This window comes from Amia ocellicauda, chromosome 18, assembly GCF_036373705.1.
Source record: "Amia ocellicauda isolate fAmiCal2 chromosome 18, fAmiCal2.hap1, whole genome shotgun sequence".
Classification (NCBI taxonomy): Eukaryota; Metazoa; Chordata; class Actinopteri; order Amiiformes; family Amiidae; genus Amia; species Amia ocellicauda.
The window spans coordinates 25,526,865-25,554,618 of NC_089867.1; the positions used below are offsets into that span (position 1 = coordinate 25,526,865).

The following is a 27,754-nucleotide window of genomic DNA, read 5'->3' on the forward strand; positions in this document are numbered from 1 at the left end:
CAGTCGTCTCAGAATCCACACTCTTGGCGTGCGGCACCAACATGGACCAAAGCTGTGTGGAAAACAATCTCTCACACCACATCCGTGCAGTATCGCATGATCGAGCCGCACGCAGGGTTTTCGCGATCACGAACACCACTGTGAAAGGGACTTCTTGACCCGAGTGCAGTGTGGAGTGAGTACATGTTTCGGCTCAGGTGTACCTGTTTGACGCAGTGCATGTGTATGTGTTTAATAGCTAGTGTGACTATAGTACAGTGGCTGGGCTGTGCGGTGCATCACACAGATTTAGGCACCCCAGGCTTGCCGACCCTTCCAGAATCGGCACAACATCCTGTTCTTATTGAGCAGAGAGAAGGCCAGGTGTGTGTACATTTCTTGTAGGGACCTGACACACCTTCACTAAAGGGTTTTACTCTAAAGGTTAAAGAGAGAGGAGCAAAGACACAGACAGAGATCAGGGAGAGATGGAGCCGGGGACACAGAGTTCACTAGCTGGGTTTCTTGTGCTAGAGACCAGCCCCTGTGCTGCCAGCAATTAAAAACCATCTCTACTTGCGTAAGGCAACACTGCCCCCTCACCTCGGCCGCTCCCTCTCCCTCGCTCTGGAGGAGCACAGAGAGAGAGTTCGGGAGAGCGATGCCCTGCAACTCGAGCTGGCTCCTTTGCAGTGTGAGTGCGGGGGGAGAGGCAGCCAGTTACTGCTAAAACCACTGTGAGCGAGAGGGGGAGAGAGGAGGAGGGAGGGAGAGAGGGGAGGAGAGGGGAAGGAGCGGAGGGGGGGGCGGTGAGAGGCAGGCACGCTGCACAGATCAGAGCACCGGCCCATTGAGATAACGGCATCGCTATTATCCGGCAGAGAGGAGGAGGAGAGCAGGGAGGGTTTGCTCACTGATTGTCCTGGCATCAGCTGTGCCTCTCACCTGCCAGAGCCCTGCCAGCCTCCCTCCCGTTACAGCTGTGTTAGAGGTTGTCTGGCGAGCGGAGACGGAGCGCTAGTGGCAGCGGCAGTGACACCGGAGTGGAGTTGCAGCTTCCACACAATCTCACACAGGCACACTTCTCTCTCTCTCTCACACACACACACACACACACTCCCTCTCTCTCTCGCTCTCTCTCTTGCTCGTTTGCATTTTTCCAGCGCAACGGAGAGCAGGACTGTGCAGATCTGTCCTCAGCTCCCCGCTTCTCCACACGGATTTATATATTTTTCTTTTCCTGGCAGCAGCATCAGCAGCAGCAGAGGGAAGTGTGAGCCTGGCTGAGCGGCACAGGCAGCTATGGGCTACGGCACAGCTTAGTTCAGCCACAGTCTGCAGGGGTGACACCCTTTGCCAACGAGGGACTGGAGCCCAGGGACCGCAGCCCCGTCTCCTGCTCTCCCTGCCTTTCCGGCTGCTGACGAGCTTCGCCTGGCGTTTGTTTTTTTCCGGTAGTGGCTCTGACCTGTCCATATCTGTGGGTCCCACGAGCACCATGGAGAACACCCTGACCTGCAGCCCAGCCACCTTCTCACAAGTGTTTGGCCGCCAGGGGCAGCTCATGCAAGCCGGTGAGTGTGGGGCAACCTATTTTAAACCCTTTTGTCCCTCTGCTTTTTGTCATGTGTGTAGGGGCTGATCTTTTAAGTCGTGCGTATGAAGATATATTTTCAGTACTCTTTGAATGTTACCTATGGGGCTGAAATCTTGAGGAAGGAACCCCTTAGCCACATCAAGAGAAGTAGGCTTTAAGTTTAGGAAGCCTTTTAGGTGGGAAATGTCTCTGTGGCTGAGAGGAATAGTGTAGGATGAGGTGGGCTGGTACCGCTGGGAACCCCTCGGCTGCCAGACGCAGGGAAGGTGTTCTGATCTGATGAATATGTCGAGATGATGGTGAAAGTTGTGTGGTTGTGTTTCTGTTAGTCTTGCTCTGGGGCAGGCGTGTGATCGCCTCTAGCCTGCCAGGGGCTCCTGTGTTCACTGCCCTGAACTGTTTTCAGAGCAGATTCAGTCAATCCGACACGAAAGCGATTAAATAATTTCCAGTGACAGGAGATCCTTTTATTCCCCACAGTATATAGGACATCGTGGAATAGTGTTCGTGGACAGCATTGTAAGGAGAGAGTGTGTTTTATGATACAGGGGGTTTCCTAATCGGCAGCAGAGGTCAGCTCTCCGTGCTGTGCGGGCAGCTTCGGCTCTGTGTAACCGGTTTGACTGGTTTATGTGAAAGAGATACCTAAACATCCTAGTGCTAATGTGTTTTAGTTCCTTTTTGTGCTGTAGAAGAGACTGGCATGCACCGGTGTCCATTTACTGTCTTGTTTCATGCTTTGCAATTGTGGAGTAAATTGCAGCTCTGGGCTTTTTAAAGTGCAGTGCAGCACCACTCAGTGGCCAAGTGCTGTAATTGTCTTTAATGTACCAGATATAAAAAAAACAGCATTTCCTATGTAAATCTATTCCGTAGTTTTAATGTACTCGTTAAGCTGCTGTAAGTCGACATAAATCAGTACAGAGGAGCCATTAAAGCATATCACAGTGTTGAAATTGGGGTTATGTGATTGTGTTGCTTGAATTCCAAGCGCTTATATCCTGAGTGTGTTGCTAATCCCCTCAGTGGTGCTAGAGACATGCATTTCACATTTCTGAAGTGTATTTTGCTCTATCCTTTTGTCTGATTTCTCTGGACTGCCTCAGATATCCTGCTATGCGCCGAACAGGGAGAGAAGCGATGATGGAATTAATCCAATGGAGAAATGTACCGCTTTTAAGGGCAGTTGAGTTGCAGCGCTGGGGGAGAACGCGTGGATCTGTGCTTCGTTTTGCTCTGTTTTTTCCTGGACAGAACCTTTTCGGCTTTTGACACGACAAAGCACGTTCCTTGGTAGAGTAGTAGGCATGTAGTAAAACCTAAGGTAGGATATCCGTAAATTGAAAAGAAATCCGATCCAAGGCACACAGGGAGACGTGTGGAGACTTATGGCTCTCTTCGGATTGGATAATAAATCAGAGGATTCCTGTGGCGTGCGAGTTACCCAGGTTATCCCACAGTGTTTCTCTTTTAATAACACAATAACTTGTGCCGGTCGAAACGGGACCGTTCTTCAAGCACAGCTCAAATTGCTTGTTTAATGAGAAACTATAATAGAAATCAGCTGCAGCTGCCATGACTAATTTGCCAAAAAACATCGAATAATCAGTTGCAGATCGCCGAGAAGCAGCTCCCTCCATTTGAGCGTGGGGGAGCAGGTGTCTTCGTTAAACAAGCGAGCGGCTCGAAGCAGGAGCGCCTCCGTGGTGCGGTGTGGCTCGAGCGTGGGGGGGTGTAGTGGCTGTGTGGGGCTGAGAGTTTTGTGTATCTGTATATATTTGCGTTTGTAGCGTCATCTCTTCTGAAGGGTCATATGCCAATCTATAAATCACTGACAATCACTGCAAACAAAAGGCTTCCCAGATATGTTGACCACAGGGGACTAGCATGTCAATATGAGCAGCGTTGACACAAGGACGTGTGGCACAACACAAAGCACAAAAAGAGCAGACTCAAACACAGCCGCATCCGTCGCCGTGCCAGTCGATATGCCAGGCTCGGCTGATTCCTACAGGAGGACTGTGTTCAGCTGCAGGGGGAATTCATTGACGATATCCTTAACGATTGTGCTATGTGCGGGAGCTCCTTTTAAATACCAGGACGCTCCAGTACTGAGGAAATAACACGCGTCCTGCGGTGGCTGTTCTCTGGTTGAGTTCGACCCTGCGCTCACGTGTTCAAACCTCCACGGCGGTGGCCAAGAAGAGAACGGCAACACATACAGAAGCCCGCACTACGAGCTTGTTGTGAGTTTCGCTGGCTGCGCTGCTGATTTCGACAAATTGTCTTGCCACGTCTCATTAACCCACACATCCTCAACCCGACGCGTGACGTTCGAGCGGACGAGCTATTTGTGGGTAGAAGTTAACCCCGTGCCTGTGTGATTGATAACGAGCTGAGATGTGATGCAGAGAGGGGAAGAGGAGGCATTTCTCACTGTGTGTACAGCCTAGTTGAAAAGACACTCTTCCCATTATGTAATGTACAGACCTGAAACCTCTCTCTACTCCCTGTATCTGAAGTGCATCGGTAAGGGCGGGCACTGCCTGAGAACGGTGAGCGGCGTTCAGTACCGGGCCGGAGGAATCCAAGACAAGAGACCGCCTGCCATTTGTGAACTTGCAAACTGTCATACGCGCTGCGGGGGGGTGGGATGTCAGCCCCACTTTGGCGCTGCGTGTTGAAGTCTCGGGAGTCCTCTCACGCCGTCAGATTGAGTTGGACTCGAGCGCGTGTTGTCAGGATCTCGTTGGCACTTTAAATTTTGTATGTTAACAGAGGAGATATGAAATGATTTGTTCATCAGGCAAAGTTGTGATTAAAAAGAAGGAGAAGAAACAGGACAAATCCCCTGGTATATCTTGTTTGTACAATAGATTACGAGTTTGCATGAAATATTAAACAATGAGGTTAAATTTTTTTTATATGTTTCATTTCAACATCATAGGGGTTTGTGTGTGTATATATATATATATATATATATATTAAATAAGTGATATATTTTTATATTTGTATAGAGTAGTGAAGTAGTGATGATGCTGAGGGCTCTGTGTTTACGAGATGTTGTTGGTAGGGATGATCTTTTTTGAAGTATATGTGACATCACAGACTGTATTGACAACTTCTACAGAGCAGGAACAGTGTTGCGCATCTTGTGAGATCCAATATAGCCAATATAATTAACCGTAAGACTCAGCGCCCAATGGTATTCGGACTCTATATTAACTGAAGTCTGGAGCAGAGACCTAGTTCTCCCTCTGCTTGTGTTTTATTGCTCAAACATCGTCCGGCTTTCCTCCCTCGATCGCTGCGTTCAGAGGAAGGGACGATCGCTGCCACGGCCATCCATCACCGAAATCACCTCGGGTGCGCTGTGCGGGTTGACGCTGGCCTGATGTGTCGTCCTTACAGGCCTCGCTAAGATCTCATTGCTGTGGGAATGTGGCCGAGGCAAGGAGGCTTGTCTGCCTCTTTATCGCAGTAAGTGATCGTACCTCCCTCGTCCCAGTGATCGTGAGAAGGAGCGGGGGTGTCAGGGACCCCGGCAGGAGAGGAACAATTTCCGTCACGGCCTCAGATGTATAGTTATGGATTTGCAGCCGCTATAGCAGTGCTTCGTGCTCTGAAGCGATGAAAGGCAGCAGAGCCTCGTCCTTGAAATACAATCCCCCCACACGAGTCATTAAGGTTTTATGCCGCACATAAAAAACACACCAATTCAGAATGAGGATCTCAGCACAGGTCTGGGATTGACACTCCTGTATCTCTCAGGAGTGTGGGCGAATTCCTCTCCTCTTCTCTCTCCCTCGTTTGTGCTCCTCTCCTCTCCTCTCCTCTCACCCTCCTCCCTCCCTCGTTTGTGCTCCTCTCCTCTTCTCTCTCCCTCGTTTGTGCTCCTCTCCTCTCCTCTCTCCCTTGTTTGTGCTCCTCACCTCTCCTGTCCTCTCCTCTCCATTTGTGCTACTCTCCTCTCCTTTCCTCTCCTCTTGATCTTCTCTATCATCTCTCCCTCGTTTGTGCTTCTCTTCCGTCCTCTCCTTACTTGTCCCCCCCATGTTTTTTCATCCTCTCTTACTCCTGCTCCTCTCATCTTCTCTCCCCTGCTTCCTTTTTCAGATTGTTTTGAGGGCCCTTCTTCACAACCTCTCTGAGTGTATTTATATCAGCTTCGCAGCTCCTAATTGCACACTCCCAACAAAGACGCACGCATTGTGCACTCTGGCTAGTCTGGCTCACGCAGTCTCTTCACTTGTCGAAAGCCATTAGCCTCCTTCCCGTGTCTGAAGGAAAGGAAAAGAGGCTGCGTCGCACGTCGGATCATGTGGAGGTTTTAATGGAAGGAGTGCGTGTGTTGGGCGGTTCACCTGAATCCAGAGGCTCTGTGGGAGTCTGGTGGAGGTTTTGTCGATATGACTTTACAACATAAAGGTGCATGGCTAAACCAGAGACAAACAGAAACTCTGCGGTCATTGCCAGGAAGTGTAGAGGGGAGATGTCAGGGATGCGCCACGTGGGGCAACACTAACATATTGCCCCCATGCTAGAGTTAATTCAAGTAACAGCAAGTAAAACTATCCCCAGGACGAGCGATACAGCTCAGTCTTTCCTGCTGCTTAACCAAGCAAAATGGCTTAAAAATCACCCCTCGGGCACTGATATTATAACCCCTTCTTTAACAGACGGAGATGAGTTGAGTTTTCATCTCCAGATGGAAAGAGACCCGGTGTCTCTTGTCTCTCACTCTCCGGTCGCACGTCTCTCTCCTTTGTCTCCTCGATTCCCACCAATCTGGACACCGATCGGCTGCGTGCCACGCTCCGATTCCCCGTCTGACTCTCCCGTGCCTTTGGCCATGAACGGGTGCCAGATTCGACACGTACACCCAAGGCAGTCCCGGCTCCTGGCGAGAGACACCGGCTCCTCCGCAGCCCGAGCCTGGTCCCCCCGGTTCAGGCAGAGGAGATCCGCCTGCTCTCAGATGCCTGTCAGAGGGGAACGTGTTCTCCGTGTCACCCAGAGCCATTCACAGCACTGCAGTCAAGGAGATTGGATAACAAGCTGCCTTTTTTATTAATATCAAACAACATATAGTGTACGCCCCGGAGGCGGATCTCCTAATGAAAGAATTCTCTTTTCATGCGAACGTCTCTGGGGAAAATTCCTTTGAGTTTTTGATATTCCTCTTCTGTTTCATCCTGAGGTTTGCAGCAGTTATTAACAATAGGTCAGATACCGAAGGAAGCAATGCAATGATTCTTGCGTACGGTACTCGTCCCAAAACCTGTTCGGGACGTCCGATATGCCAGATGCAATGCGCACAGTTCCTACTAGTTTGCTCCTCTTCTAGGGATGCATCAGTTTGTTTTTTGTTTTGGGGCGTTTTAAATATAGATCTTGTTCTGTACGTTTTCAGAAACAAAATGATGGGTAGTCATTAACTCCACCGTTAGGCAGGCATGAACGCATCGCCGTATTCTGCAGTTGTTATTCCGACTGCGTCTCCCAAATGAATGGGCCGTCTATAAACATAACATTGCGACGTTGCTTCCTCTCGTTCGGTACAGGAGTGCAGTGGAGGCTTGAGTGGTCTGTTGAAATAGCCTTGACACTGTAGTCTTCAAAAACATAAAACTAGGGTCATATTTTAATGGATGATCTTAATGTATGTTTAATATTGATGTCTGTCTACACCAAATCAAATATTTAATACAGAATATAAAGGATGTTTCTTTCCAGGTTTCTGAAAACACTTCAGGTCCTTCGCTAAATGGTGACAAGAGGCTGGCAACAAGATCCTATCGTTGGCAGTAATAATCAATTTGCAAGAAATTAATTCCCTAATAAACCTGTTAGAGCCTAGTCTTTCTCAGGCGTAAGACTAATAACAGAATCGTCTGATCTTTCTTATGACTCCTGCAGGAAACTAATGAATAAGTGGGAGGGAAACGTGTTCGAGAGGCCCTTCTGCACAGCGGCCTGGACGGGGTCCCTGGTGACGCGGTCTCGCACCGCTGCCCCGGCACTGCGTTTCAATAAGTGGGAGTGTGGAGGGCACTTGATGAAACTGTGCCGGGACTGTGTAAACCTGCAGTACGAGCCAAACAGGCTTTTCTTTGGTGGTAGTTCTCTGTTTGCACACATGACACACTTCTCTTCAGTTTCCTGATGTTTCGGTTTACGCTTTGTGCTCTTAAAGGAGGTCGGTTGCACCCCAGCCAGCGGGGGGATCGCATCGGAGACGCACACTGAGCCTGCTGGGGCCGCAGGACGCTGCGGAGACGCACGAGGGACTCGGAGGGGAACGCACTGATTGAGTCGAGAGAAGTCCAGACCCGTGCCGTGACTCACATCACGTCTGCAGCACATTGAAGGTTAATGCGGAGATCGAGGGGTTGTGAGATGACCTTGTGCAGAACACGTCAAACCTGTACGTGTGGCGGACCCTCGTCTGTGCAGAGGGTCTCCGTTTGTCTCTCTGGATCACGTGCAGTTGTGTCCTGGCCTAGAAGTATCTGTGTGAGATGATCACTCTTCCAACCCTGTACTTGATGGTCATTTTGTATTTGTTTTGGTGGCTTTGTGCGTCCTCCATCTTGATTTCCATATTGTTTTGTGTATGTATGATTGTTTCTGCAGCATCCGATCGCTCCGCAGGGCTGACAGGCTGTTGTGTAGGACGTCTGGGAGACCCTGGCCTATTGCAAGCCCCCCCAACCCTGTCAGAACCTGGATAACTGCCTGCTGCCCCTCAGCGAATCCGGGTTAGAGCTGCAGATTTAGCCCAGCCCTGCAGACTGTAGGCCGTAGTCTGCGGTCTCTCTGGAGCCCCTTGATTAAAGCGGTGAAGTGCTCAGTGCCCTGTGTTTCCATTATCCCCCGGTAAGATTGAATATTGTTCAAGTCATTGAGCAGGAGACAGTGTCTGGCTGCACATGTCAGGACTACTTCAGATGCACAGCTATATGGTTTTCTTGAAGGATCCAAGTATCAGTTTGGGATTTGTGCAGCTCACGTGACGCTTCTCCTTTGGGGGTCTTGCACTACCCTCTCTCTCTCTCTCTCTCTCTCTCTCTCTCTCTCTCTCTCTGTCTCCACCCTGCCAGCTGCTCCTGCTTGTGTTTCTGACAGAGTTTAAGTGGAGATGGGGAAGGGCCCTCAAGTGTACCTAACCCACATGACCACTCAGCACCTGACCTTCTCCACAGGGTGTTTTTACACACACACACACACACACACACACACACACACACGTGTCCTGCTGGTGGAATCATTCCCTTGTTTTCGATTCAGTTGTTGCTTGAATCGTGAAACCGACAGCAGCCGACCAAAGATTCCCCCTTCCCAGATTAATTTGTACTCGTACCCGGCCTGGCTTTCCATAAATATAATTCTTGGGGGGCTCTGACGTGTCTACTTTTCATTCTTCCCGAGTTTGTCAATGAATTGAATTAATTACTTTCTCTTTCGTCACTCCGATCTGAAGGAGGTCCTCGTGAGAACGACGGTGTCAATTATACAGAAGGGGGTCTCGGGGTCAGTTCCTGCGAAGCCTCAGTGGTTTGGGCTCTTAGCCTGGGTTCCTCCCCGGCCCCCGGGATATTTAATTGGTCTAATTATCTAATTAAAACGAGGAACGTGGCACAAACATTGACTCGATTGGGGAAACTGAGTATGAGATGGACAATGTTAATTGCCCAGAAGACCCCCAGACCCCTCAGTGAATGGAGCTGGAGACCTCAGAGACCAGGCTGCTCAAGCGACTCTGATGAGGATGGTGCTGAAGGTCCGATCAACCCCTAACCCTGCGGCCTCAGACTCCGGTTTGTGCTGGACTCGCCTGATGATTTATTTTCTTTTTTTAACAGCTCAATGCAGGAGAGGACTATTCGTCATTTTCTGCTGCATCGCAAGCGTTTTTCTTCCTCCAGCGACTGGGTGCAGAGCAGCTTATGAAGCGGAGCATGCGTTGGAGGCAATAAGGCTACTTTCATTTCTGTTCTGCTTACTCGGGCTGAATCTGCGAGCTCGGGAGTTTTTTCTTGTCACCTCTTTATTTGTGAAAGGAATTGCTTTGATCTCGACATCGTTCGTTCTCAGAGCTGCTGCTGTCAAATGTACATATTCGGAGGTAGAGAGGTTCTTGTGTGTGTGTGTATAGGAACAGATTCTTTCTGTTTTTTGAAAGCAGGTGACAGAGCAGGTCGGGGGGGAGTAATCCCTGACTGCAGTCGCTTCATTGCTCTGGCTCCGGGGTGGCTTATTATCTAAGACACCCATGTTCTGTTTAAGACCTCTTTATCTGCCGAAATCCTCTCACTATTTTGTCAACATTGAAACCGAGAAGCACAGCTTTTCCTTCAGCGCTTAAGCCGACATACATTAGCCTTTGTGTGCCGGCAGAATAGGCCAAGAGAATCTCAAATGTGATAATTATATCTGCGCCCCGTTGTGTCACGTTCGTTCCCTGTTCAGATATGGATTTCTCCTCTGCAAAGCACCGAAACTTTAAAGCAGCAGCACAACTAATGTTTATAGTAGACGTGGCACCCAGATATTGGACTTATCTATTTAATGTATTTATTCTTTTAATTATGTCCTTAACAAGTGGGGTAAATCTTGCACAAAACTGGTTCTTTCTGAACCGATCGGCTGCGATGAAGGGAGGCAAGATACTCTGCTCCAAACTGTCGATGTGCGTGTCCGTGCGTGTCTCCTGCCTGTGTGCGTGTCCCCTGCCCGTGTGTGTGTCCATGTGCGTCTCCTGCCCGTGTGCGTGTCTGTGCATGTCGCCTGCCCGCACACGTTTGACTGGGAGGTCATTGAAGCCGCTGTAAGCCCAGCCTTTCCTCTGTGAGTTCCTCTCCACTCCGTGAGCCCAGGAACCTGCGGAGTGCGCTCTCTGAGGACGCCTTCAATCATATTGTGCGTCAGAAGAGAAGAGATTGATTTAGTGTAAACACAGTGTGAGAGTCAGGGAAGTGGATTGGTAAATGGGGCGAATTTCGCAGTTCTGCTTCAGGATGCAGCTTAATATAGTACGGGGGTATCGGACTCTATGTGTTGATCTGCTTTGCCGTAATTTTAGAGAGAGGCAGAGAAGAGGCAGCGTGTTCATCCTTCCAGGAGAACGGGCATTGGGATATGATTGCAAATTGTGCGTCTAAACTGTGGTACTTACATTGGGAATAGAAATGGGAGTATTGGCAGAGGACAGTGACACAGTCTATTTAATAGTTAGATTTTGGATTTTTGTTTTGTAATGCATTGCCTGTTTTGGCCCCCCAGGAAGGCATTGTAATATTTAGTATTTAGAAATATTAGTTATTGGCATTTGGAGAATGAATGCTTTAAAGCCAGATACAACATGTGCCTTTATGTGTCACATCTGTACTATTTCTGTTTAAATAAATTTAAAAAAAGTGAAAAAGTATTTGCCCCTGCAGAACTTCCTGCATGTGACACTGAATGTTATCAGAACAATAGACAAAAGGGTGAACAAATAGCACAATATTTGTATACATATTTCCTGTATTTATTAAAGAAAGCCATACCCAAGCCATAACCCCCTTAGACTCAATAACTGGTTAGGCAATGGCTATAACCGCAGCAGAATGCAGCTCACGTTGGGGGGAATTAACAGATTGATTTTCAACTTGACGCTCCAGTGCAAATTGTTTTCACTTTTCTTCATCTTCGCCTCCCAAAATCAATCTACAGTTCCAGAACATTAGAGGCCTAAACTGAAGAACAGTGTTTGTCTTTCTCATCTCCCGTCCTGCATTGTCCCTCACTGCTTCTGCAAGTTCAGACTTTGACCGTAACGTTCAGAAAAACACAAGAAGATACGGTTTTTAAATCACCCTCTAATGTCGAATTAACAAATAAATTCTAGTAGACATCAGTGTTGCTTTTACAAACTATTGTGTTCCAGCTTGCAGATTTGAAGGAGAATAATCGAACCCCTTGTGGAGAAACCCAGCCCTAGACTCATATACAGTAATGCCTCGGTTAACAAACACTCGGTGAACAAAACTGCATTTTAAGGAATCAGATGCAGATGTTTCCGTTGGTGTTTTTGTTTTATAAAAAATAAGTGAGTAATGCGAAGCAATTTAAAACAGAATTTGAAGGATCCACTCGCCCTGAAACGCACTGGAGTGGGGTCTGTTTACACTGTCAGAACCAATGGAGAGATTCACTTTCACCTTCTCCCGCTTTGCCATTACCCAGGATCCTCTGAGTGGAACATGTGTGTTCTTTTGGTGGTGTTGTAACAATTGTATTGCCCTTGCTATGTCATCCAAACGACCACCTAATGCTAGAGGCCATACTGGGCAAAAGCTGCGCTGTAAATCCATCGCTCAGGTCAGAGGAGAAGACTCTCCTTCCAAGCAGACAAAGCGATTGCAGCTACTGTGCAGTCCCAGATCACACCCCTGTGCCTTTGTGTTATTTCTACCTCTGGTAATGAGGTTTCTGATGTGGCATCTGTTTTAACCGGGGTATTACTGTAGAAAGGGAATGAATGATGTTTGAAAAGCTCCAGGGGAGAAAGGGTGAGGGAGTGCTCTGTTTGTGTTGAGAGTGGCCTGGTTTCATGAGACGTGCCTCTCTCTCTGGAGTTACATCCTCTGTCTCCGGGCGATTACGGCAGCTAATGATGGCCTGAGGAGACGTGGCGCACGGGTGTCCCATAAAACGAGCATGTAGATCAGCATAGCAGGACACTAGGGGCTAGAGACCATGGGTACCTGGGAATCTGAGTCAGTCTGAGTCTTGATTAGAGATCAACAGTTTAGGTCCTGTTTGTTTTCCTCTTTCCTCAAAGAAAACTCAAGATCGGAAAATAAACTCAGATAGATATCTCATCCCCCACCCCCTTGAAAAAGTAATAATTAGGCCGACACACTAAATGGGAGACAATTAAATAACCGGAGAGGAGATAAACACTGCTGAGATAAATTGAGATGTCGAAATAGAAAGGAGGGCCACTAACCTCCAGGCTCGTAAATGCTGTCGGCCAACGAGCTCGAACGAATGTGGGAGGAATGGAGGCAGCCTTGTGTGTCGGCCCACTGTCCCTCAGAGACACTCCTCTAATATAAAAGTCAATATTACATTAGCTCTGCTCCTCTCATAGGACGCACATGAAGGTCGGCCAGGAGAAATCCGCACACACAACTCCAGTGCTTCACCCACCCTGGAGCCACGCCTCCCTCTCAGAGCGTGCCCGGGACTGTAGTTGCACGGGGTGATGTATAGGTCTCACATGACCCGGTGGCTGTTTAGTTATGTTGTGCTGTTCCTGCCGGGACAGGGATTAAGTGCATCTTTCGAGAGCTACGTTAAGCTTCGCAGGGACAGGAACAGATGGAATATGAATTTGCTCTTGTTGTTATAGTATCCAGAGACGTCCCTTAATGCTGGATGGTAATTTGCAGTCTGTGCATCAGCAATTAAAAAGATTCCAGTGACACGTAATACGTATTGTTAGGAAAAGGGGCTCGACTCCAATATTGTCAATCAGTGGGTCTTTAATAGGGTGTTGCAGTAGCGGCACGCATATTCTTGATGTTGGTTTACAGTTGGTCTCCTTAGAAGGAACATCTCAAGAAAGATATCGCTGCTCTAGAGGCAGTTCAGAGGAGAGCAACCAGACTTATTCCAGGTCTGAAGGGAAAGTCCTACTGAGAGACTGAGGACCTGAACCTTTTCACCCTGGAACAGAGGAGACTACGTGGGGACTTGATCCAAGTCTTCAAAATCATGAAAGTCATCGACCACATCAAACCAGAGGAGCTTTTCCAGATCAGCAGGGACACACGCACCCGGGGACACAAATGGAAATTGGGCTTCAAGGCATTCAAGACAGAAAACAGGAGACACTTCTTCACACAGAGAGGCGTCACAATCTGAACAAACTCCCCAGCGATGTGGCTGAAGAGACAATTTGGGAACATTCAAAAACAGACTGGATAGGATCCTTGATCACTTAGTTATTAATGGACACCAAACGAGCACGATGGGGCGAATGGGCTCCTCTCGACTGGACACTTTATGTTCTTATCTCCTGTTCCCTGTGATTCCAGCTCTGCTGAAACAAGACCAGCGTCTGTATTTGGGCTGGGCCTCTATTGGCCTCAAGACTTTGTCCTTTAGTTTTTCTCATTCACACCATGTGGTCACTCAACTGGGCCCTGGATCCAGAGACACCTGCACACCTGACAAAACAGACCATGATCAGTGTCTTTCTCGTGGTAGTGGTGATCGTCCGGGCACACAGTGAAGTCATCTGTTGATATGTCTATATTTCCTTAAGATTGTGGGTCTTTTTGGGGAATTTTCAGCAGCTAACGTTGTTCTTTGAGTTGTAACTGCTGCTCACTGCCCAGGTCATCGAGTCTCATGGGGCTGTGAGGCTGAGTACTTTTAACCCTTCAGCCAATGTATAAACCCCCACTGTGGGGCAGGACACCATTAGATTATCCCTCATTACCCTCTTTAAATGTGTGGCACAGGGCTGGTATGATGGGTTTATCATATCCCGTAGCTTGCTTGTGTTCCTGCATTGCAGCTAAGTCTGAAATACCATTCTGATCGTATCATCACGAACAATGCCATTCTTGTCACTGGCTTTACTGGGGCTCTCTCTCTAACTCCTACTGGTGAGTTAGAAAGGGGAAAATCCGTACTATATTATATGCACATTATTTTTAGAAAGATGGGGACCTGAATTGTGTCTAGTTTATCCCAAGGATGTTTATCCAAAGGACCAGGAATGTATGAGACCTACTCCATTCATGCATAAAACTTATTTTTAATTGTATTGCCTATTTAGATATGTTATTAGATCTTTTATCTCCTCTGCTTTCCTCTGGTGGGTGCCTCTCGTGAAAGAAGAAAAAGAACAGAACAGAATAGAAGGGGGGAGAAAAGAAGAAAGATCAAATTGGCAGATATATGTTACAGAATCCCCATTCCTGGCAAAACATCTGAGGATGCCGTGATGAGAAGCGACGACCTGCCGAACAACAGCATCTACAGGGAGAGCGCGATTCGCCGACAACGCCTGTAATGGCTCTTCAGATGGAATTAAAAGGAACCGGTCAGGTCGCACAGGTGGCTCCCGGCGCCAGTCACTTAGTGGCAGTAAGGCATATGCACAGCGCTGTGATGTTGTGCTAAATAATGCATCTGTGTGGACCCACTTACATCTGAATTGGATGAGATAGACTAAAAATATCGAGGGGGAAACGGCAGCCTTGGGATACCTCTGCGATGATGTGCGCTACCTTCCTGCCTTCCCGAGCCCCGCTGCGATCAGCGAGAGGCGGGCTGTGCGTCTCTTCATGCCAGATGAAATACAGTAACACACATCACTACCGATCATTACCTACGCCTGTGAGGCAGCCGAAATTAGAGGCTGTGTAATTTTCTGTGCATTTTTCTCTTTTTTTTCCAGCGCAGGGAATAACTGTTGGTGTTTGCTAGGCTTTTTATTTCTCACTCTCCTGGATAAAATAGCAGTATATACTGTTTTTAAAAACACCCCATTCTTCCATGTTATTTATCAAACCTCGTATCAGTTTTTATACCCCTAGACTGAGCCGGGGGTTCACGGCGAGTCCTGAATTAAAGGGTTATTACGGGAATAAATCGCAGCTCAGTGCGAAAACAGAAAAGTCATTTGACAAGAACAATGAAAAATCACCAAAGAGTTTCTTTTTCTGATTTATTCCTTTGTACATTTATTTATTATTCATTCAACTCTTTATTGACTTGTAAACCTGAACAAACAATATATTTTGAAAGGGCTCCAGACTGCAAAAGCACATATTTAAGAACAATTTAATAATGAGGAAGAATGGTTTCTTTTTTTTGGTCCCATTTATTGTGTTTTTTCGGTGCAGATTAAAGATTCAGAGAAGAAAAATGTTTACCAGGTGGGTGTGAATGAAAAGCAATGTTTCCAGCTGCTTTCGTTTCTGGTTTCCTCATTCGCAGTGACAGTTGCAGAATTAAACTGAGATGAATCCTACACATTATTCTCACGTATCCCTTGTCTCTTCCACCCCTCCGTATGGAAACAAAAATCCTCTTCTCTCCTCTGCTGTGATTAATTCCTTTATTGCCTCCCCCCACTGTGGCCCTCACCGTGTCATGCTGTGCAAAAGCGAAAAACAATCCCATTCACCCGCTCTCAGAGGAAGACACACTCACACAAAATAAGATCTCCGGCCTTCGTTTGGATCGGTGTGTGCCAGTCGTGGGGCCGTTGTGACAGGCCGACCGGGCCCTGACGGATAATTGTGCCATGGCTTGTGTGTGATTCCCACCGGGGAGCCGTCTGAGATTTCACCTGATGCACAGTTACAGGAGCGGCGCGGGCGGGGGGGCTCTGTGTGTGTTGATTGCTCTGCGCTGAAATACCCTCTAGTTACCCGCCTGCCCTCGGCCCGCTCTGAAATGTGCCGACCACAGGCGTTCAGCCGGTGCACGCGGCGTGCCGGATTTAATTTAAACTCAATTCTGCCCTTGTTAAGCTCGCTCCACGGCTCCCTCCAAGGGCTGGAGCGCCTCATTATTCGGGGATTGTGTGCAGCAGACCTGGTGCTGTGCTGGTAGGGGCTCTTAATAATCAGCTTGTTGCCGGACTGGGGGGCAGTGTGGTCAGAGCATCGCGCACATCGAGAGCTGCACATCCTGCCCAGTTTTGTTTTGCTGGGTTTGAAGTTGTCTGAACTGTTTTGCCCGAGTGGATTGCAGAGATAACCCCTACAGCACTAACTCTGCCCTGTCTCCCATCTGCGAGGTTGGCTTCTTCAGTTTGCAGAGAATCAGCAGAGTATATATATCAGTGCTCAGCCTAATGCCCACAATAAATTAAACAAGTCATCGATGTGGTGTGTGGGGGGTGTTCATTACTTACAGATGGGTTCTGCTCTGAAGAAGTGAAGAAGTCGGGAGCTGTCAGACAGCGGCCGCCCGCCTCTCCATTCATCACGGGATCTCGGCGGCCGCAGATCCTCTCAGGGACGCAGGGCTCTCCATCGCCGACAGGAAATCAACAGCTCTCTCCTGATTGATGGGATGTTGTTGCCATGGGCTGGGGTGGAGGCGGGGGGCTCAAGAACCTATAGCAGAAGGGGGACATTTTTCTGTAGGGCAGTGCAGGCCAGGGCTGACCCAAAAGCAAAACAGGCATCTCAGCCAATTTGTTTAATGTCCCTAAAGTGCAGCCAGTTTTAATTCAGGATGATGGAGAAGCTTTTTTACCCCCTTGAAAGTAGTGTGTGTAAAATGGAGAGGTCTACTCCGTTGATGTGAAAGCGATGTTCTCACTCCAAATATCTTTATTCTGGTTTTCTAATTAGGATTGACTGGATTGGAAACAAGCTGCAGATGAATTCGGCAACTCAAAGTCACAGTGAAGTCCTTTTCTCTGGGCTTGGTTCACTCTCCCTCATCCTGCGATCCTGCTTCTGCCCCCTTTGAGCTCAGCATTGTCTCGTCTCCCCTCATCTTATACACTCACCTAACGGATTATTAGGAACACCATACTAATACTGTGTTTGACACCCTTTCGCCTTCAGAACTGCCTTAATTCTACGTGGCATTGATTCAACAAGGTGCTGAAAGCATTCTTTAGAAATGTTGGCCCATATTGATAGGATAGCATCTTGCAGTTGATGGAGATTTGTGGGATGCACATCCAGGGCACGAAGCTCCCGTTCCACCACATCCCAAAGATGCTCTATTGGGTTGAGATCTGGTGACTGTGGGGGCCAGTTTAGTACAGTGAACTCATTGTCATGTTCAAGAAACCAATTTGAAATGATTCGACCTTTGTGACATGGTGCATTATCCTGCTGGAAGTAGCCATCAGAGGATGGGTACATGGTGGTCATAAAGGGATGGACATGGTCAGAAACAATGCTCAGGTAGGCCGTGGCATTTAAACGATGCCCAATTGGCACTAAGGGCCCTAAAGTGTGCCAAGAAAACATCCCCCACACCATTACACCACCACCACCAGCCTGCACAGTGGTAACAAGGCATGATGGATCCATGTTCTCATTCTGTTTACGCCAAATTCTGACTCTACCATCTGAATGTCTCAACAGAAATCGAGACTCATCAGACCAGGCAACATTTTTCCAGTCTTCAACTGTCCAATTTTGGTGAGCTTGTGCAAATTGTAGCCTCTTTTTCCTATTTGTAGTGGAGATGAGTGGTACCCGGTGGGGTCTTCTGCTGTTGTAGCCCATCCGCCTCAAGGTTGTACGTGTTGTGGCTTCACAAATGCTTTGCTGCATACCCCGGTTGTACCGAGTGGTTATTTCAGTCAAAGTTGCTCTTCTATCAGCTTGAATCAGTCGGCCCATTCTCCTCTGACCTCTAGCATCAACAAGGCATTTTCGCCCACAGGACTGCCGCATACTGGATGTTTTTCCCTTTTCACACCATTCTTTGTAAACCCTAGAAATGGTTGTGCGTGAAAATCCCAGTAACTGAGCAGATTGTGAAATACTCAGACCGGCCCGTCTGGCACCAACAACCATGCCACGCTCAAAATTGCTTAAATCACCTTTCTTTCCCATTCAGACATTCAGTTTGGAGTTCAGGAGATTGTCTTGACCAGGACCACACCCCTAAATGCATTGAAGCAACTGCCATGTGATTGGTTGGTTAGATAATTGCATTAATGAGAAATTGAACAGGTGTTCCTAATAATCCTTTAGGTGAGTGTATATCGAAGAGAGAGATTCCTTAGAAACTTGCCTACATGGGGAATAGCGTCCCCACCTTCTATGTAAAGTCGAGGCTGTAGGGCTGGACACAGAATCGAGAAGGTGGCCGTATCTGAGCTGGACTGGTCTTTCTGAAACCCCAGCGAGGGAAACTGATCTGACAATGTCACATGACTTTGTGTGAGTTGATGCTGGGGAGCCGTAGCTCGTGTGTGCGACGGGACTCGGGACTGGCACTGTTGCCCCAAGGTCCTGAACTCTAAACCCTCAGTTCTCATCATCTTTTCACAGCCTCTTATTTCCTCCCTGGCCTCCCCACTGCCTAATTGTTTGAAGATGTGGTTAAATGTATTTCATTGATTCAGTGTACACTAAATGTGTGTGTGTTTCTTCGCTCTCAGAGGTAACTGAAGCACAATTATGCCCACCCTGCAAACCGTGCATTTAATTCTCCTAATCATCAAAGGGCTTGGACTGATTGCTTAATTAGAGAATTGCCTTTCAACTCGCAGCGTGCTGCTTGTGCGATGACTGATTCGGCATTTATTTGTTTATTTCATTTCACGCACTGACGCTGATCTATTTCGCAGAGTAATTATGCAGCCGCGGACGATCTACCACAGGTGGGGGAAGGAAGGGGTTGTGTAGGAGTGTGCAAATCGCACAGCAAAGCTACATCAAAGGCCACAAGATCCCAAATATGGAATAATATGACAATAAAGTGTTGTTATACGGGGCACTACTGTATTGAAACAAACAACCTCACAAGTTCTGGGATTGTCTGCTTTTCCATGGATGTTCCTTCAGCACAACCATCTACACCAGACTGTCTATTGTGCACAAAGTCCAGCTGCCTGCTGTGTTTGTGCATACTCAGCTTCATGTTTGGTGTTTTGCCATAGTTTTAAGGCTGCTAATTTTTAAAAGATGAAGCTGAAGCTGAAAAAGCTCATGTAAAGCCATGCACGCAGTGCTGGCAATGCTGTGGTTTCACGAGTGATAATAATAATACTCCTTTTTTTAATATTCCTCCTTGTCATTAGCAAGAATCGCAAAGTGCTTCACAGTGAAAATATATAGTAATACCTAATCTCTATATATAGATCATCCAGACCCTGCAAAGATAATTACACTCTGCGTTCCTCGCAGGTCTCCCTGAATCCGTGCCTCGTTCGCTTGTGCAGTGAACTTGATCCCCCCCGACTGGGCAGACTTCGAGAAAAGAGTGCTAGTCAGGACATGATAGGATGTGCAGTAATTAAGGAGGGTTCGGCAAAGGCAGATGAAGCTCAGTAACGTTTGCACAACTGGACTCCGTCTCTCCTTACTCGAGGCCGGGCAGGAGAGCGAGAGTGTAAACACTGCCTTTTTTCCTTTCTCAAATACCATTCCTACGAAAAAATACTTCCTCTGAAGTCACACAGACCACTCAACAACAGCCTGCCGATTCCCTGGAGGACATGAATGTGATCACTGCTAACGTAATTACTGATCTTCAGAAAGCACACAATTGTGGAGTGAAGCTTAGCATACAGGACTTAGTATAAATAACTATTTTTTGTCTCTGCCTCGGCACGTTTCTGGTGAGCATGTGGCAGAATTATGAACTGCTACGCTGATTGAGTTTTCTCCTTCCTGGTAAAGGAAGTACGCACGTTTTTTCACAGCCTATTCCCCCGGCCATATCCGGGAGTCTCTGTGAAGCACACCTAATAAACACGCCTGTGATATCTTGTCCTGTTGCGAGCGAAGTGCAGTGGCAGAACTTTGGGAGAACAAAGAAAGAGCTTTAATTTCAGGAGTGCAAGCGCTGTTTTCAGGATCGTCTCCTTCAGGTGTTTTTCCCCAAAGTCGGTAGTTAAAAACTTTTGGAATAATGAACTAAATGGATCAGGGAGGGCTAATAAACGAGTCAGTATTCGGTGTTTTAAGAGGGGGCTGCCTGTGGGGGGGAGATTTTACAGCGTTCTACCTTATTAAGCTGGGACTTCGGGCTCGGGGGGGCAGAGCGAAACGAGAGCAGCGGTCTCCGTGCAGACATCAGTGGAAATCAGGCCTGCTGACACAATCGAGGTGCGGATTGGCTTAATTCGGGGAACTGTAGCTCTGGGCCCAGGCATTTGGTTTTTCGGCGAGAGAGCGAAGCATTCGGCAGTCGCTCCCTTCTGAAACTCCCACGATCCCTTTCATCATCCGCGAGATGTCGTGCGAGAGCCTGATTTTCAATATGAGGCAGAGAAAGAAAAAACACCCACACGTGTCAGCAACATTTGCCTCTGCTATTTTTAATAAGAAACTACGTCGTCTGTTGTTTTATTTCTTAGGTCTTTTTTTACCTTGAGAGTAACTGGGTCTTCTAATGAGAGAGAGAGAGAGAGAGAGAGGTTTTTATTTACTGCACTGGTGTTGTGGGAAGTCGTTTAGCTGTGAAGCACCTTTCCTCTTGTGAGTCTTCAAATCCTTTCATTCGCTAATTAATTAATAAATAAATCCCTGAAGGAGGAGACTAATTGTAAAGTCTTGTGAAACAACTCACTGGTCCTTAGCAGCTCTGCCACCATCAACGGCAGGCTGTAATATCTGTCTTTATGTCTATATTCGCAGATGTAAAGGGGAAAATGAGATGAAGTGACACAGATGGATTCTGGGAGCCTCTTCTGTAGTCAAGACCTGGCCTCACTTATTTAAGGCAGTCATTACAGTAATGTGGTTTGAGACTCCCATGGGCGGCGAACTCTGTCCTCTTATCCATCACACCCCCCCGCCCATAATCCCCGTGGGGAGGGCCGATCCATACTCGGGCTCGCGTCAGCTCTGCGGCAGCGTATTGGCTGTAGCTGTGCGCTGCCGGAGTGGCGCATTGGACCGATCCGTCAGTGTCACCTCGGCCGGCCTTGATTTTGAAACCCGGGGGGCCGAGACTGGCGGTGTTTGTCATTAAACGAACCCCCAGCTGTGATCAGTCGGCCCCCGCTGGGTTCGGGCTGTTTGAAGCAGGTGTGTGCGGCAGCATCCGGAGAGAACCAGCGCCCACTTTCGGGGCCAGAGATCAGAGACTCCCAGGAATGCGAGTTTGTGTGGAGGGAATGAATGTTATTATTCATGTTTATTTATTAGCTGATGCCTTACATTATCACTAAATATACACGTTTCACTTTTGTTTGGACAGAGAGCATCGAGTACGTGATATATTATGCTTGAGTTGGAGCAAATGAAACGGTCCAGGAGCTAATTTGAATTCTGTCCAGGGCTCATTCGAGTGGAAGCAGAGATATGGTGGGAACGGTTACATCAGTGCTATATGCGTTGGGGTCAAAGCAAGCTAATCACTTAAAGGGAAGCCGTTAAAATTAAGGCAGTGTAGGGTTGAAGGGCAATTGCCTTAGTGAAGGATGTATAACTGCACGTATAACCAGATGGAAATGAAGTCTGGTTTACCATGACTTTGCTTTACCAAATTGAAAACACATCTCTCTGGATAGCAGGGCAAGGCTACGTATACTTTGGGTATGTTGTGATGATGTGTAGTTTTATGACGAGTGCTTGGGGTGACCTTGAATGAATGAATTACACCATTCAAAATAAGACGGGGATGACACAGTCTGTGAAGAATAACCCGATTGGCAAGCTGTCACCCGAAAGAGACCTGGAAGGAGAATCTGGTCTATAGCTCTGAAAAGAAAATACTGTTTTATTGTTTAAAGTATTTTACATTTTCAAATAAAAACATTTCAAATTTGTAATACTTATGATTAAAAAAAAATAAAAATCAATTCTTAAAATCACTTAAAATTTTTAAAATCTTTGTGATTTAACGAAAACAAAAAACTTAACTTCAAATAAACAAGTGCACAAAACAACAAAACAAACGTGATTAAAGCAAAACTGCTACCAACAAAAAGGACAAATACATTGATAATAACTGAAAATGCATTGGACAAAATAAAGAAACAATTAAAAAGGTAAAAATAAAAAACAAACAAAAACGGTCCAATGCATTTAAAATTAAATCCAAAACGGACAATGTATTTGACAAAAAAATAGAACAAAACTAAACCAAAAAAGCCCTAAACAATTAGTGTTTTAAAAACAACTAAATCTTTAAAAATAGTTAAAATTCATTTTTAAAAGTCATTTTAAAAGCAAGCTCTGAAAAGAAAAACAGGACCGTACTCATAGCAGCACCGATTCCCCCCCATTAGGGAAGAAGGCTGTGGAAATGGGCCCGTCGTTCGCAAGCCATGTTTCTCGCGGTGTGGATGAGGAAGATGCAGGTTGGCTTGCCTCGAGTGTGTCAAACAACTGAATTGTGGGGCTTTTTTTCCCCGTCTGCTGTCAAGGGTGATGAAGGGTTTATGTTGTGCATCACTGTTGTGGACATCGAGCTCAGCGTTTTGTTTGTGCACTTGTATATGTCTATAATATCAGTCCTGGCTTTAATTTCACAGTGTGAAAACATTACAGTCATGAAAATATCTGAAGGGAGGAAACGAAAGAGAAAAAACTCAGAAGAATAAGAAAAAGCATCAGGATACGCTGTGATTGGTCCGAACTGTGAGCGGTTGTGTGGCTGTGCGGTTACGCTGAAGCCCAGGAGAGCTGAGTCATCTGCTGTATCTCTTGTGGCTTCGCTGGAGATCTGAGCTTGGAACAGGAGCTCAAAGCCAGGGGATATTTATCCGAGGCCAGAGACAGCCCTCAGACCACCCAGAGTCCCCCACTTGAAAAGGCAAATGCTGAGAGAGCTTGATTTGCTTCAGGCTGTAACTCTACCTGGGCCTGGCAACTGTAGCGCTTACTGAGCACGACCTCGACCACTTCCCTGCAGCAGACGACTCGGAAACAGCAGCCGTCCAACCAGGGCCCGGGGAAGCCCTTCACTGCCCAGGCGGCAGGACCGGACAGACGGATATAAAAGTGCCGAGAGGTCCCGGAGGTGTTGGCTGTGGTAGGACAGATCTGAACAGGTGAGTCTTGAGCGGATGCTGGTCAGGGACTGTGCTGTCCTGATCTCGGTGGGAGGGTCTTTCTACCGGTTAGGGGCGAGGGTGGGGAAGGAATGGGCTCTGGAGGAAGGGCAAGGGAGAGGGGCAAACCGAGTCTTTCATAGCAGGAGTACTGGAGCAGTCAGGAGGGAGTGTGAGGAGAGATGAGTCTGGTAGCTCAGTGCCGTCTGGTTAAGACAATGGGAGGGAAGAGCCAAAGTCTTGAGCCGAGTGTGAGCTGACGTCGGGAGTCAGTATAGCTATGTCTCCCTCTCGCAGCTCTGTGGAAACTGGAGACAAAGACTACAAACAGGAGGCAAAGGAAGTTGGGAGGAAAGCGATTGACATCCTAAGTCAATGTGAGGTGGACATCTCCTGCCTAGCAGAACTGAGCTCGAAGAGAAATAAAATAACAACGAAACAATCTATATCTCTGTGCCTCCTGACGAGGCGATGTATCCTCTGAGGTGAAGCAATGGCTCTGGAGAAGCTCCTGTGGGGTGGGGGTGCTCTGAACATTAAAAAGAGATTTGTAGGATGCCGCCGTACAGCTCATCACACCGCAATGCTGAGCTCGTTTGCGGCGCTGGTCAGGACCGGTCACACGGCGGCGAAACGGACATGGGGAGGGCAGGCACAGGCGATGCGTGGTGTCCGGGCCCGCGTGGGTCCCGCTGCTCTGGGTGCTGAGCCGGGACCCGGGGATGGAGATCGTGGCTCCCTGCCCCCCCTGCTGTTAACCCCCTGCCTGCCAGCACGCCTCCAACCACGCGCACATTAAAGTGTTCCTCGGCGTGAAGCGGTTTCTAAATCTCCGCCTCGGGGGGGTGCTTGTTCATTCCTATTCACTCTGTGCCGTCCGTGCTTTATGAGGAATGACAGTCATTACAATACAATTATGCTGTACCTCAAAGGGATACCAGCTGTACTTTTTACCCCCCCATGTTGTCATTTGTTCTCACAGTGATACACTTGTGTTGTGAGTGTTTTACTCTAGACAGACCTACTTCAACGGCCTGTGCTGTCCAAAACCTGCCCAAAGGGAAACTGTGCATTGCCAACTTTTGTCTTCAAGGGCTTTGAGTTGATTGGTTCTTAGAGTGCAAAGTAAGTCTAAGATGTTGAATCAAGTAAGAAAATGACAGGAATAGGTGGATGGTATGAACTGCTGCCTGTGTTACACACCATACACCCGTTTGCAGGGACACGGAGCTGGCGCCGTCGCAGGGAGTGTTGTGACAGTTGACGGTCTAACGCCGAGCGTGTCGTTTACTCTGTTCAGGACGTGGCCGTGGCTGCTGAATTGTCACCGTAACGAGCTGCCTGCAGTGAAATCACACTGAATCCTAATCCTGGCCAGGGCTCAACGGGGTGATAGTCAGACTCGCAGTACAGCAACAGGAGGGGATTGTGAGACATCGAGTAACACAGTTTCTGCTCATCAAAAGATGATCCAAATCACAGTGAAACAGCACGACCTGCAGCCGCTGTGACGACAGGGAGTCCCTCAGCATCAGAGTCCCGGCATTTCAGGGCCTGCATGATTTACGACATGGCTCAACTCAGGATAGGATGGAGAGATCCCCAGAGGTTTTTAAAGGGTTAATTCAGTTTGGGCCGCTGTAAATGTGGGTTAATATAGGATATATGTCTCTGGGGCATGCAGTCATTCAGCTTGTAGATAAATAGATAAAGCTATATAGCCTACAGAAACGGGTAGCTGGAGTTTAAATTAAATACACAACTGCTGTCTCGGTTGCTAAGTCCAAACAGAACACTTTCTCTGTACGTGTTTTGTGCTCCGTTTGCCCCAAAAGACTGGATTTCCTCAGGTAAGCGTCCGAGCGAAGTCAAATCAGTTAAGGGGCTCTGTGACTTCATGCTCGGACAGGCTTTGACGTCACGGTCCCAGTGTTGGCGTCCGGGGATTGATCTGCACCACCTGACCGGCGAAGGTGGAAGCAGAAACACGAATTTGACATTTCTGAACCACGCAGGGATTCAGTCGCCACCTGCACTGGGCCACATCGATCGCTGCTGATATTTTAGAGAAACCATTACCCTTATAAATCACTGTGTAATTACAACGAAAAGAAAAGTTCACAAATGCCCATGGATCACATTGACGTGAACGTAATGGTCTGAGTGTAATTGATTTTCAGGGAATACATTGTTTCTAATTGCCTGCGCAGTGATTTGAAACGTTCAGATTAATTCTACATACCTGGAGGTAGGGCTGATGAAATTGGCAAACTTTTTTCCGAGTAAAAACCCCTTCCAGGCACAAAGATATAAACTTCTCTTGAACAGTCTCTTTCATTTTTATCTCCTGAAAAAATAAAGCTGTGAACCCTAAATCCCTCAATAGAAGTTATAAAAAGCCTGACCCATTTTCGCTTTAAAAGATGAGGCTTTTGATTTTAATCTTGACTTTATAAATTCTTTATACATTACTTTAAATGGATAGCATATTTATCAATGTCTTGTATATCTTTCCATTCAAACAACAACAGTAATAATAGTACTAATAAACCATAAATATGTACCAAGAGGTTTCAAAAGCACTTTGTAAAAAGAGAAGAAAAACTAAAATATCAATCAACCATTTTGGATTTGTATAGCACCCTTCGCAGGGCAGCCACAGATCATTACAATAAAGGAACAAAGGAAACTCGAGAAGCCAGTTTACTGAGCGTGATTTATTTGTGCCTCCACATTACAGGAACACAACCCATGTTCACATCTTGCATCGTACTTTCTTTTTAGCCGGTGGCTGTTTTTTCTTCTTCTAACTCTGAAATCACATTGCATATGTTTGCACTTCACTGGTGTTGATTGAAAACCCATCTTCACTGCGTCGTGCATTAATAGGTGACAGAAATGCACACAGCCTCCTGCCTTCTCCCGGTGCTACCAGCGCCTCCTCCGAGATCACCGGTTCAGCAGGGACACACGCACCCGGGGACACAAATGGAAATTGGGCTTCAAGGCATTCAAGACAGAAAACAGGAGACACTTCTTCACACAGAGAGGCGTCACAATCTGAACAAACTCCCCAGCGATGTGGCTGAAGAGACAATTTGGGAACATTCAAAAACAGACTGGATAGGATCCTTGATCACTTAGTTATTAATGGACACCAAACGAGCACGATGGGGCGAATGGGCTCCTCTCGCTTGGACACTGTCTTATGTTCTCAGTCCTCATGTCTGCTCCTGCCCCCAGCCTCAGTGCACTGTGCCGCGCTGTTTGCAGAGCTCAAGCAGACTCTGTTAGCACCGCTATTGTGTCTCAGTGCTGTCGCTACACTGCATTGCATTACTGCACGTGCTACTCCTTTCTAACACTCGACTAACACATGGTACGCCGAGTCCCTCTCCCTGCGCTCACTGAAGCCTCTGGAGTCTCCTGGCAGTGCTGAGGTTGACAACAGTGACACATGGCTGTGGCCGGCTCTGTGCATCAGCCTGTTTTTAATGACATTATGAACTGACAGCACCCTGGGATCAATCCAGACAGTGGGAGAGTGTATAAAACTGCCCCGAGAGGCACGTGTCTGGGAGGATGTGCACCCAAACCGCGCAGTCCTAGATGATGCCCGTCTGAAGGAAACCTTGTCTCATAACCTTTAGAAAATGAGCTCCAGGCGCACAAAACCCCCCGATGCACACAGATGCTGCCGGATCAGCTTGAAAAACTGCTGCAGGGCCATTCAGCCGCCTCCCCGGGGAGAGCCGGGGCTCAGGATCCCCCACGGCTGCACTTTTCCAACGGAGACCTAGGCAGCTGATTCCTGGCTCGGTGTACTGGGCCGTTAGATCCCTTCAGCCCTCGTCCGCTGCAGAGGGATGTTGTCAAATTAAGGGCTTATTAATTTTTATTATTATTATTAATATTTTCCTTTATTTTTATTTTCTAAGACAAATGTACCACTATGTTGACTGCTGCACTAATACCCCTGTTTAAGCCGCTCATTACCTTGATATTAACCATGCTTGTCTGTAATAACTCCGCTATGAGCCTTCGACACAGCTTTCAAAGGGATCTAGAGCAATCTGTGACAAACAATGGGTTTTACAGATTTTGTTTTCATTTCACAGATGCTTGAACACATTGTTTATTTCTGTTTAAATATTTTGCCTCCCTTTTAATTGTTTTTATGGGGTTTGTATTTGACTTAAGATTAATAATGTTTCTTTGTATAAAAAGTAAATATAGCTTCCCACTACAACACGTCAAAGTCCAGCATTGCGTTGTTATCCTTATTTAAAGCTTCTGTATTTGCAATGCAGTGTTTCAGTCCAAGCTGTTCAGAAAGGAGGCACTAGGTGGCGCACTGATCAAAGGCATGAGGCGGACTCTTCCAGCCTCGATTCAGTGGCCGATTCAGCAGAGCTTTCGTGTGCACTTTGATATACAATTGAATATACGGTTGACCTGTT

At 47.3% G+C, this 27,754-nt stretch overlaps 1 protein-coding gene across 2 annotated transcripts in view; it reads left to right on the top strand.

The window, feature by feature from the left end:
- Positions 1-924: 924 nt before the first annotated feature.
- Positions 925-27,754, top strand: part of LOC136714065 (kazrin) — a 302,349-nt gene continuing 275,519 nt past the window's right edge. The window contains exon 1 of one of the 2 annotated variants that reach the window (XM_066691378.1): positions 925-1,553. In XM_066691378.1, coding sequence (XP_066547475.1) covers positions 1,478-1,553 — 76 coding nt within the window. In that variant the 5' untranslated portion in view covers positions 925-1,477. The remainder of the gene's footprint in view (positions 1,554-27,754) is intronic. The other variant, XM_066691379.1, reaches the window with a different exon arrangement.